The sequence below is a fragment of the Eptatretus burgeri genome, chromosome 17 (genome assembly GCF_056783735.1).
Source record: "Eptatretus burgeri isolate ZD-2024b chromosome 17, Ebu_testis_v1, whole genome shotgun sequence".
Lineage (NCBI taxonomy): Eukaryota > Metazoa > Chordata > Myxini > Myxiniformes > Myxinidae > Eptatretus > Eptatretus burgeri.
In genome coordinates this window covers 44,698,431-44,711,301 of record NC_140977.1, presented here as the reverse complement: position 1 = coordinate 44,711,301, position 12,871 = coordinate 44,698,431, and the positions used below count along the sequence as shown (strand labels likewise).

At 43.8% G+C, this 12,871-nt stretch overlaps 1 protein-coding gene across 1 annotated transcript in view; it reads right to left on the bottom strand.

The window, feature by feature from the left end:
- LOC147009940 (uncharacterized) overlaps positions 1 to 12,871 on the bottom strand; it is a 71,121-nt gene that overhangs the window by 51,451 nt on the left and 6,799 nt on the right. Inside the window, exon 2 of the mRNA XM_085861215.1 lies at positions 4,148 to 4,210. Within this exon, the coding sequence (XP_085717341.1) occupies positions 4,148 to 4,210 (63 nt within the window). The remainder of the gene's footprint in view (positions 1 to 4,147; positions 4,211 to 12,871) is intronic.

Here is a 12,871-nt window from a genome sequence, read left to right as displayed (position 1 = left end):
CATCCTTCTGAGGTCGGCAAAATGAGTGCCAGCTTGCTGGTATCCTGTGTCAGAGTGGAGACCAGTCCAGGATTGTGTCCAATAGCCAAGGAGACTGCTTAGGCAGCACCAATGCTCTGCACAGAGTATGGTCCCCATGGATGGTTGGCTTAACGATTAGGGTGGCTTGCTTAAGATCTTATGGTCTTGAGTTCAAGCCCGTCCTCCACCGTTGAATTAACATCAGGCGGGTTGACTCAGCTTATCATCCTTCCGATGTCAGTGAAATGAGTACCAGTGTGCTGGTAATGGGGAATTACATCAGCGGCGCAGCCGTGCTCCCAGAAAATGATGCAGCCAAGCAGCCCCAGGCTGCGTATGAATAAATAAAAAAAAGCAATAGAGAGGAGAGATTTGACCTCTTTCAATGCCCGACCGTAAAAACACATCGGTGGGTTCATTCAACAATCCTTCCAGCACGAGAAGGTGAGACCATTTAAATTCTCAGAATTAAAGAATACATATACCAATTGATTATTATCAGACCAACATCTCCAGACAAATTGTAATCAGTTCCAAATTCTGTTTTCTCGTCACGAAGAAGGGTTACAAACGATCCAATATCGTGAGTCACCAAATACCAACTTAATGGCTCTTCTTTGTTGGATTATAGTAGTCACAAATTTATGTCTCCTTGGAAATTAAATATTTTGCTCAGGTAATCTAGTTCTGGACTTAGTGTGTGTATAACAACTGTTGAAAATAAAGTAAAAGGTTTATGGTTTGCACCATGTATTAGCTCCTAAAAGAGCTATTTATATTCTTTATACAGTACTTTAAATAACTCTAAAGCACAAAAGAAGAGGAAAAAAAAAAAACGTAGATCTCAACCTTTTGGGCATGCTCCGCATATCGACAGGAGGAAGTAACTGGAACGAATGGATGCAGAGTTTATGAGCTCAACACCCCCATCGGTTGGTTACTGTGGGGTGCTGATTGGCTGTTCATTGTGTGTTTCTGATTGGCCGGTGTGGTTTTTCTCAGCATGCTTCATTGTCCTCCAAGAATTAATAACCGTGATTGGAGTTGTCAGCTTGTTAATGAGAGAGAGTCAGATGTCACTTATGGATAGCCCATTTTCTTGGAGGACCATGTGATGTAAATGTATCTCCATAGCTTCCATGATTTTCCTTGTGTGCCAGTGACTAATCGATGTGAGAAGTTTGCGATGATTATTATTCTGTACACGATTTGACTATTGCTGATTTTCCCCGCTCAACTCATCTATTATGTGCCTGATGGTCTTTCAGTCTGGTGGTGAAAGCCCTACCAGTTTCACCAATGTAAACTTTACCGCATTCCTTGTGAATGCGGTAATCACCTGGGTGATGGTTAGGAGGTCTTTTTGTCCTCATATGTTTGAAGAACAGATTGTTGAAAAGTTCTAGCTTCACCTCCAGGTCACTGTAAACAGCTGTATTAGACATGATGACATTATCAAAGTTTTAGGATAAAAAGGAAATTTATTTGCACAAATGGAGCCATTTGTTGAATTTCAAATTGAGCGCTCTTCACTTCCCGTAGCAAGGACATTTCAGACCGTGTCACGATCAAAATGATAACACACATAATATTGCACCATTCTTTCTTTGAAGTGTCTTTTGGCAAGACTTGTGGATAATTTTGGAACACCTGTCTTATTTTCAAACTTAACAAAACGTTCTCTTCCACATCCCTCGTACTTTACCCAGAGTTGACTTGGGAAGCCCAATGTGATGGAAATATTGTGAACCTCAAGCCACAAGTAACCATTTGATGTTATGATCAGTCAGTTCTTTACCACTTGGAATCTTCATAATATACGAGATTCAATAACTGCTGCATAACTTTCTAAAGCACATGCTACTTTTCATTGTGAGGAAAATATTGATACGTTTTTTAGTGAGATGGGGCGAGGGATGGAGAAGGATTGGAAGGGGGATAAGTGGATCGGGATAAGTCGTCATATGTATGTGCCTCACTCAGAGACGGTGTGTAATCTGTAGTAGCTATTGCAGTAATGGTGTGTGTAATATTATTCTTCCATGTCCGATGGGAATAACCATTCTTGGACTCAGGACTTCAAGGGGGAGGAAGGGTGGAGGCATTTAGGAAGGAAAAGCAAGGATTGGCCATCTGCCACTCGCTGGGTGGTGTAGCAGGGTTAGCTGCCAAAGGACTTTGCAGACTCTGAACTCTGAAAGGCAAGGGGGAGGAGAGCTCTACTCAGAGCCGGGCAACCAAAAATGTCGATTGAGGAAGTGATGCCATCACACCAGTGAGAAGCAATCTCTCTCAAGCTCCCTTGCTTGTGTCAAGGACACTACCTCTGGCTCTGCACCCTCAGGTCACTTTACTCACAGCAGACCCCCACGCCCAAAGAAAGTCTGCATGAGTATGTCCTTCCATCGAACCATGCCCGAGTCTGCTGGTGTCCGGTAGCATCATATCTCAGTTAACTGATTCTTTAGTCATGCAAATGGTGAACAAATGTGGCACCTCACAATACTAGTACAACTGTAATTGTTTAAATACAGCGCTATTGATATTGTAAGGTTTTCTTTTTTCACAAATAAGGTTGTTGTTTTTGATGGTTCATGGAATTTATTCGACAACACAGAATTAATCAGGACACAATGTTACAACAAGGACAAATGTGTCCAAGAGCCACGTCCTAAGGTTTTGTCTTCACCAGAAGAAGAACAACAACAACAACAACAACAACAACAACAACAACAACGCGGAGCTCTCTTAGAGCCAGCGTTCGCAACGCGACGCGGCTAAAAAGAACAGTGGAAAGAGAAGAGGAAATGCCAACAGCAGGGCCGAGGGGAAAAAAAATAGATGGAAACAGACCAACAAGGGATGCGGGCAACAATGAGTGGTAGGGGAGAATGCAAGGGGTAGACAAGATGGACACAGAAGTAAAAGTTGTCAAGGGGTGGGGGTGGTTTAATGGGTCTAGAAAATATCATGGTTTTGGATCGGGGATGATATGAGATGGCGATGAACAGCTGTCTTGAAGACCTGAAGGGAAGAATGAGAATGAAGAGAATGGGGAAGTTAGTTCTACAGGTGGAAACAAGAGGAACAAATAAGAGGAGGTGAGCAGTGATTCTGTGGAAGAATTACCAGGCTGAGTTAACATCAGGGCGGGATATATAGGAGACGAGTCCTGAAATAAGATGGCTGTGTGCAGTGCCTGCCAGTTTGCCTGAGTGAACTGCCAGCCTCACGGGCACTGAGGCTGTTCTCTGAGAATGGCCAGAAAGATGGTGACCTTCATAAGCACATGGTAAAGCACCTTCACAGTGTTATATTTAATTGTCATACTTGCTGGGATTCATAGCATGTTTGTCTCAACCTGGTCTCTCATTTATTACCTCTGCCACCGAAGATGGATGGAGGTTATGTTTCCACCCCTGTCTGTCCGTGAGCAGGACATCTGAAAAACTTATGGATGGATTTGGACGAAACTTGGTGGATAGGTTGGGTGTGTGACGAGGACAAATTATTTTGATTTTGATGAAGATCGAATGCAGATCTGGCCTATTAGTGGGATACAAAACGTAAACTGTTCAGCCTGGTAGTGGTATGCGCTCGAACGAGTGCCATTCCAGTTCAATAATGTGTCTATTTCCTGAAGCAATGCTTCTGTGCTGTTTCTTTATCCCACAATTTTGCTGTTTTATGTTTGGTTTGGGTTAAGCTGATTATTAAACTCGATCATATTATCGACGGATTTTAGATCCCAATCAAAGCACGATGCACATCCTCACCACTCAGATGTGCTTCGGGGTCACTAAATTAATTAGAATGGGCTATTCATGGAAAAGTTCACAGTGCATGGTCTCCGGTCCAAAGTAGTTGGACTTGGTTGATCTGGAGCAGAAATGAAAACGACATGTCTGGAGCGGGGACCGATCACGTGATGATATGCATGTACACATTGGGAGGGTTCAGTTCAACTTCCACTACGCTGTCCGAAAACCTTTGGGAATATTACGGAAAGCAAGAATACAAAGACAAAATATAACTTTGTGGAATTCAAACTCAATAACTCACAACACAAGTTCTCTCATTAAGTATCATTTCCTTCAACATGAATAGTATTATTTTCGATTCTTACCTTGTGAGGGAGAACCATTTGTTGTTGGTTCAGGTTCCACCTTCACCACCACAATAGAAGATTCTGCCAAAAACAAAACATGCTTTAAACAAAGCAAAGATAAATAAAATAAAGATTATGAACAAACACAGAACATTAAAGAGTAAAACATCTACTTGTGTGCAGCTTCGTGAACATAAAAGGGAAAAAGCAAAACATATTGTTACGGATTCGCGCCCGCCGGCGTGCTGACGGCCACGTAACTCGAATCGCGGCACGTCGCCCACCAGACGGACAATCCAGTCGTGACCCTCTCGGACTAACGCCGGGAACCAGTCACGGGTGGACCTTTCGGTCTCACCGCGATCGAGCCAATCAGCCCCCGCGTGGGATAGGGTTGCTCGCCAAATTCGACCTACCTAAGTACCCACGCGGAGGGTAGACCGGGCGATCGCACCTCGCCGCAGGTCGACTTCGGACACGGGCCACTTAAGCGACCCGTTCCGTACTATCGGGATAACCGAGCGGTGTTATCGTCGACCTCGACGGTTCGATTAATTATCGGACGTATTCAGCCCACTACCAACCCTTTACGTGAAGCAAGATGAGGATTCAATGAAGGAAATGACGAAGCGAAGCGGGAAACAGTTCAACACAAAGCACATTTATTCGCGATGAACGGAAAGCACACATATTCAATTCCACCAAAAGCACACAGAAAAGAAAAACACAATTCAATTTACACAAAAAGCAAATGCGACAATGCAGATCTAATACCGATTACACGAGCACATGGCAACACTTATACAATTTTACTTCACAGACGGCGCCGACAACACATACCCAAAACCAAGGAAAGAATACCCTCAAGGATGAGGCGGGCCTGAGGCCGAGACCGGGTCGGGCCTACCCGTCTGGTGATGAGACGCGGAGCGGCGATGGTGCCTCAACTCCGCGGGCCTCGCGGGCAGTGTCTGGTAGGGGGTGGGAAAGGGGCCCCCTTGGTCGCACTATCTCAGCGCGGGGGGAAACAGGAGGGGGTTGCTGATGCTCGGGGTATAGAGGATTTTTATTGCCCCGCGACGAGCGTCTCCACCTCGGCCAGGTCGCGCTGTCGGCCTCCCTGGGGTGCAGCTCCCTGCACGACGCGAGCACCCCCTCGTCTGCCCTCGCCGCCTCTCCACAGCTCCGTCCCCTCCGCTCCGACTCCAACGCACACGACGACCAGCTCCTTCTTGCCAACTCCACCGCCCGCGAAGTCTTAACTCTCTGTTCTCGACTCTCCTACTCTACTACTCACTGGACTGACGAACACGGTCGCTTATATCAGCCCCGTGACTTCGCCCTCTCATCTTTGACCCCCTCCCTTCGACCTTTCACCTCGCTCCCCATTGGCCCGAGAAAAAGTGGGCGTGAATGCTTTTTGATCCATAAATTTGCATATATCGATCGCCCTCCAACGCCCTGGGGGCGGGGCCAAATCGCCCCTCGCTCACCGATTGGACGGAACAAAAGTGGGCGTGTGTCGTTTTTGATCCGTTTTTGAAGCACAAAATCCGTGATTTTGTACACGCTGTTCGGCGCGCGCCCTGCACGAGTCCAACACCGGTACCCACAAGCGGCGCAAGAACGGTGGCGATGCGACGGTTGCGAGGTGTGACGTGAAGGTCGTGGCGGTTGTGGTGAAGCGGCGTTGTGGTTGGTGGTTGATGTTGTGACTGGTGGTGGTAACAATGGCGGTTGGTCCAAATTAAAGATAGTAAAAGAAAAACGGCTATCCTGAAGAGTCGCAGCACGCATAAATGACATGTATTCCCACTAGACAACGGGTTTGGGCCTAACTACACATGTACTTACCGAGATATCTCACCTAAGGGACCTGAATGGTGGTTTGCGAATTTGGTAACCACAACAATATTAACACGTTGGAAGCTCCGTGAACACAGGCCATCTGTACCAGGATCCTTTATCCCAAGGTCGCACAAAGTGCTGGCACACACACGGAAGGCAGATGGACAGAACATGTTTCTTACCTTTTTAAAGGTTTATTTATAATGAATATGGAGGAAAAGGTGGATGAGACAAGCATTTCAGAACATTCCAAGTGAATCAACAAATACAAAAACGGAGAAGGGAACACGCAAACGTATATATAATGATGACTAAGAAATAAATAAAACCTAACCCACACTGGATGCCAGAGATCGCGCTTTCACAAACATTAAAACTGCAGGCGAGGAATTTCCTTTGCCAAGATGTGCAGGGTGGAAGGTGATGATGCAGCTCGAGAATAGCGTCCAAATTTCGGAGAGCCGTCCTCCCCGAACAACGACAAAACAGAGTGCTGTAGATGAAGATAGCCAATGATGAAGTAAGCCAGCAACGAAGTAAGCCAATGACAAAATGAGCTGAATGAAAGATGAGACAAGTCCACCATTAGGAGCATCAGCGACGATGAACACCTCGGGACATGCACACTGATCCAGTCCTCGTGATCCTCTCTCGTTGGCGCCTCTTCTTCAACCTCTTTCTGCACACCGGGAGCTCTGATGTGCTCACTCTCTCCACCCCTCTCCTCCACCCCTCCACACAGGGGTGGCCCCCAATAAAAAAAGTATTTTCCCGCTTCTGGGCCTTACAGCGCATTATGCCACAATGGTTTGCACACATTGGCCTGAGAGATTTTGTCGGCATTTTTGAAGCATGTGACCATTTTTATGTGCCCCTCACCTGTTGGGAAGTCCTCATCTGGCCGCAACCGCAAACAAGAGGGGTTTGCGCATACAATATTACCCTAATTATCCTGTCTATGAATTACATAAGCCGCATCCTCAATGCCACGTGTAATAAAATGACTTACTCCGACAGCTCCCCGTTACGTGTCAATCGAACCTACTCGAAACACACGGACCATGTTACACAGTCTAGCTATTGATAGCTCTCTTCCCCCCACCCCCTCCTCCTTTCCACGTAACAATATTGAGACCGTTTTTGGAGACCCTGGGGAGACGTATACAATACACAGAAAGGAACCCTCATGTAGTTAACTCCATAGTATATCGAGTAGCTAAAGTGCCTCTCCCACGGATCAGTGGTCAGGGAATATGCATTGTGTTGGTACAAAATCATCGAACCCCATTGTGCATGTTGTCTTAGATCAGTGGTTCCCAAACTTTTTTGTCCATAACCCAAAATTTGAAATCACATTTGCCTCGCAACCCAAATGACACTGGTACCTAGTGTACCTATGATAAAAATTGTCAGAGAAAATGCTTTTGAACCCCCCCCCCCAAAAAAAACAGATTTTGAGGGGGGGGGTTCAGGTTTGGGTCACGACCCTGGGTTTGGGAACCCCTGTCTTAGATAGATCAATCGATATATATATATATATATATATATATATATATATATATATATATATATATATATATATATATATGTTGTTGTTCGTCTTTCAGCTGCTCCCGTTAGGGGTCGCCACAGCGGATCATCCGTTATGATCCGCATACTGATTTGGCACAGGTTTTACGCCGGATGCCCTTCCTGACGCAACCCTGGTCGCCTCTTACGACACAGGGATCAGGATTTGGGTTTCGCCATGATTCCGGGCTGCTCTACACCCTGCCCAGTGCAGAGCCCCCATCCTCAAGCGATCCTCCAACCCAAGCCTCCGAGTAGCTGGATTACAGGCGCATATATGTATATATATATATATATATATATATATATATATATATATATATATATATATATATATATATATATATATATATATGTATATATATATATTGCCTGGTGTTGGCTTAATGGTTAGGGTGGTTGGCTATGGATCCGAGGATCATGAGTTCAAATACTGAATTAATACCAGGTGGGGTTGACTCTGCCTGTCATCCTTCCGAGGTCGGTAAAATGAGCGCCAGCTTGCTGGTATCCTGTGTCGGAGTGGCGACCCATCCAGTATTGTGCTCAATAGACAAGGAAACTGCTTGGGCAGCACCAACGCTCTGCACAGAGTATGGATGGTCCCAATGGATGGATATATATTATATACACATCTTTCCATGACAAAACCACCAGCGAAATACACATTACAAGCCAGCGATCCACAGGAAAAAAAAAAGACCACATCAAGACCTCCCAGGCACAGCTGAGCGGAAGGACCGTGCGGCCTCGACATTAATTGCAGGAGCGGAATTGAGGAAACCCCAGCACCGCCAAGGCAGAAGATGCTGCTCATCTACAATAGTAGAAGATAAATGGGGTTCTGAAGCAGCCATTCAAATGAATGGGGGAAAAGGGAAAAACTTCTGACTCAAGCTCCAAAAGCCCAAAATAGGAGACTGAATTTCTCCACACCTATCCCCTTCCCTCCCATACAAGCAAATGTAAAATTGAGACTTACTGATTAAAGCACTTCTTCCCTTTCATATTTTCATTCCACTCAAAGAACGAACCAATTAATATTTGTCCATGTTCTACTTTGGGGAATAACTTAATTTTCCTATTACATTCATCACCATCTAGTATATCCACAAAGATTACTTTGGATCATGGTTCTTCGTTTAAATATCTTTGGTGAGCAGAAATGAAATGATAAACTTCTCTCAATGCTCTTGTTTGACCACCTCCTGAGCCACATATCATTTTGAGATTGTAGTAAATTGTTTTTCCATTGTTCAATTGATAACCATCAAAGTTTTCAGTCCATTCAAGGATATTAATTTTTTTCTTTACATCCTCCAACTTATTTGTACTTAAATTTATCCGCTTATTTGTTTTATCTACTTTTACCCCAGTTATTTCTTCAATAAGACATTTGATATTTCTCACATTCTTTATGTTATCCATTTAAATACCAAGGCTGATTACATCTCCACTCATTGGTTTGGTTATTGCTTGATTCTATCATTTATAAATCAGTAAAAAAAGACAGCGGTAGCCTGTTAAAATTCCAAACCCAATATCTTAACACTTGTACTTATAACCATAAGGGAGAGTATTGATTCCATTCTCTAAAATATATCTTTTATCATCAAAAGCTCCAAATGCTTTCTTATTTATCTCTTCTGTATACAATTGATGTTTATAACTTCTTATTGTATTCATTTTTCTGCAATCTTCCTTCTTTAAGGTTAAACAGTTGTAATAATGTTTAAAGTTTATTGTTTCTTTGATTATATTTTTTCTTTATTCCCTTTAGCTTCTTATCACACCTTTCAATGTTATTATTATCAATATATGTAAAAGCATAAGACTTTGATCTCAATCCTATAAATTCACTCATGACCTTCCCACCCAATTCATCTTTAAACTTACCAATAACCTTTTTATTCTTTGATAAAAACAACACATCACCTGACTTAGAATTACTTGTGTGTTTATATATATATATATATATATATATATATATATATATATATATATATATATATATATATATACATTGTTGCGAATTCGCGCCCGCCGGCGTGCGATCGACCGCGTGTTGCCAAAAGCGGCCGCCTCGCCCACCGGAACTGACAATTCAGTCGTGACCCTCCGGAAACTACCACCCGGAGGCAGTCACGGGTGGGGGTTTAACCACACCACAACTCAGTCCGCATTCTACCCGCGTGAAATAGGGTCCGATCGCCGAATGGTCGATTTACCTAAGTACTCACGCGAGTAGTGTACCGAGGAGTTGTACCATGCCACAGGCCCACTCCAGACACGAACCGCTTAAGCGGTTCATTCTGTATTACAGGGATAACGGAGTGGAGTTATCGTCGGCCTTGACGGTTCCGATTAATTACCGGGATGTTGAAACCCACTACGAATCCCTTACGTGATGCAAGATGGAGATTCTATAAAAGGAAGGAGACGAAGCAAAGCGGGAAACAGTTCAACAAGCAATGCACATTTATTACCGAAGCACGGAAGGCACGTATATTACAGTCAAGACAAGATGCAACAAAAGCAAATGCAATAAGACTGAATAAAAGGGAAATTATTTACAACACATACAGTTCTACTTGTCGGGACACGGCACCACATCACTCATACAAAAAGCAAAGGAAAGAAAGCCACCCTCACAGGCAAGGAGGCAGACAGGTCTGTGGACCAAATGTGCGTGGATCCTGGAGGAGCGGCCAGGTCCACGAGACTGAGTAGGTCTTACCCACGTCCTCGTGACGCTATGGCGGGCAAGCCGCAATGTTCGCGCAGCTGCGCCCCGACTCCGTGCCCCTGGCAGGGTCAGCGAGCCCTCTCTGGCGTGCTCCGCGCAAGCAGTTTTGTTGGCACCACGTTTCGGATGGGGGAGGAACGGGGCCCCCCCGGCACTATCTCAGCGCGGATGGGGGGGGGGGAATTGCTGATGCTCAGGGAGAGGGGAATGGCTGGCTGGCTTGGACCCTGCGACGAGACGAGCGACCCCCACACCGCAACCTCGTTGCCGACCGCCGTCTTCACTCGACTCAAACTTGAACTCTTCACTTGCCCCGACCAGCCGCCTGCAACTCAACCGCGCGAACTCTGCGAGTCGCCTTATGCTCGCGTCTTTATAGGCCGAAGGAGGAGCCTATATGCAAATTTCAGGATCAAAACGCGATTGGAGGCGGGGCCACGCCACCCTCTGTTCAGCCATTGGTGCGGCAAAAAGGGAGCGTGAATCCCTTTTGATCCGAATTCCTCTCGTAAAGAATCCACGTTCATCGCGCTTGGAGGCAGGGCCATACCGCCCGACGCTCGCCAATTGGACGGAGAAAAAGGGGGCGTGAAGCCTTCCTGATGCGAATTTCTCCCTCGGAAAGGCCGCCATTCGCGCTCGCGGCTCGATGCGTTCGGCACCAATCGCAGAACGGGCCCTGGACAGCACGACGTTTGGTGTTGACTGGTGGTGTGGTTGATGGTTGGAGAAGGAGATAGGCGAAGGTGGTGGGGGGTTTTCTGTGTTGGTTTGGTGGTTGGCGGGCGTCGTTTGGGAATGGCGGTGAAGCGATGTTTGCGGGATGGAGTTGTGAAGGTAAAGGTAGTGGCTGTTTGCGTTGTTGGCGGCTTAATGGTCGAAAATAACAATAGAGAAAGAAAAATGGCTTACTCAAATCGTCGCAGCCCGGATGAATCACACATATTCCCTCTATACAATGGGTTTGGGCTAACTATAGTCTTTCCAAATACAGCATTATTCATTAATCTATAAAAGTCCTTCTCAAAATCTGTTTTTGCTTCTGTTATCCTTTTTGTATTAAAATCAATATACTTATTTAACCAATGACTTTGTATAAATTTCAAAATCCGATGAATTTTCCTCACTCTTAACCCAGCAGATAAATATTGTCTCAAGTTCCTTTGATGAAAAACATCACTTTCTTTATCATTTAATGTAGTAAGTAGTTTTTCTGGAGATTTACCTTTTATATTTAATGACTGTTGGTAATCACTTAACCATTCTTTTCTTGGACTTTCTTTATCAGGGGCATAAGGTAGGTCTTTATGTTTGTGATGAAGTTCTTCTGGATATTTTAAATCAACCACAAAATAATATCCAAATTCAGCTTCATCCAATTATTTTTGAGAGGAGAAAACAATGTCTTGGAAAACTTTTTCATAATGTTTTTCTACAACGCATTTAAGTTTTCCATAAGGTAAAGATTGAGACATAGCCCACCCATACAAATTGTTAGCATCATAATAAATCAGGTAAGAGTTGTCCTCATTCTTATTATAATCAGGAAGATATTTGTTATTTGCTTTAGCATATCTCTTGGAACATACTTGAGATATTCCTCCTCTTTTAGGCTTCTCTATCATTTAAAGCATATCTATATCACTGAATAATTCCAAATTTTGTTTTGTCATTTTTAACATAGCCCTCCAAGCCAAACCTGGGGCTGTGTAATGGTGAACGGGGTCTAATCCATAAGAATTTTTATTATGACAGACTATTCTAAAAGTTTCAAACACATCAGCCAATAACAATACATCAGTTTTAAGATATAAATCATGATATTCTCCAGGATTCTTTATATTAAACTTCTCCTAAACCTTTTTTGCTTGTCTATAATCTCTTTCGGAAATATGAGTTTAATTCAACTTGTCATAGAAACTTTCCCTTGAAGGAAGTTGTGTTTCTTTAAACTTCTCAGGTGAATCCATATAGTCATACGGATATATTCCCTTTTGTGATAAGAGATCAATCTCTTCTTGATTTGAGAAATGCGATTTAAGATTCGGTAAGTTTTTAATATTTGATGCTAAGTTAGATAATGGACTTGCCATAAACTTGTATGTGTCAAGAAATCTGATGTGGGTTATGGGGGATGTATGAATTGTATTTGTGAACGAGATGTATTTTTGATCTGTGTTAGGAATGGCAGAAATATCTCCAGATGTCTTTGAAAGTTCATTTATAAATAGATGTGTGTCATAGTGAGCGTTGTTGTGAAGAAAGACAGGAATAAAGTTTGGGGGCTTGTAATTAAGATTACAACGGGAATGAGCTGGACCTCTATATTTATCAGTAAGATGACAGTGATCCCTACCCTTGACATCTCCCTCCATTTTCTACTCACAAATATGACAGATACTGTTCTTTCTAAATTCCTTTTTGTCTCCCTTTGTTAATGACATTGGTTTATAGGTTTTAACCATTTTTCCTCTAAGTCTTATGCAGTCTTTTTCCAATTGTCTTACAAACTCCTCTGAGGCATCTTCTCCTCTATAAAGTTCTACCTTGTTGTATTCACCACCAACAGATGATTTGAT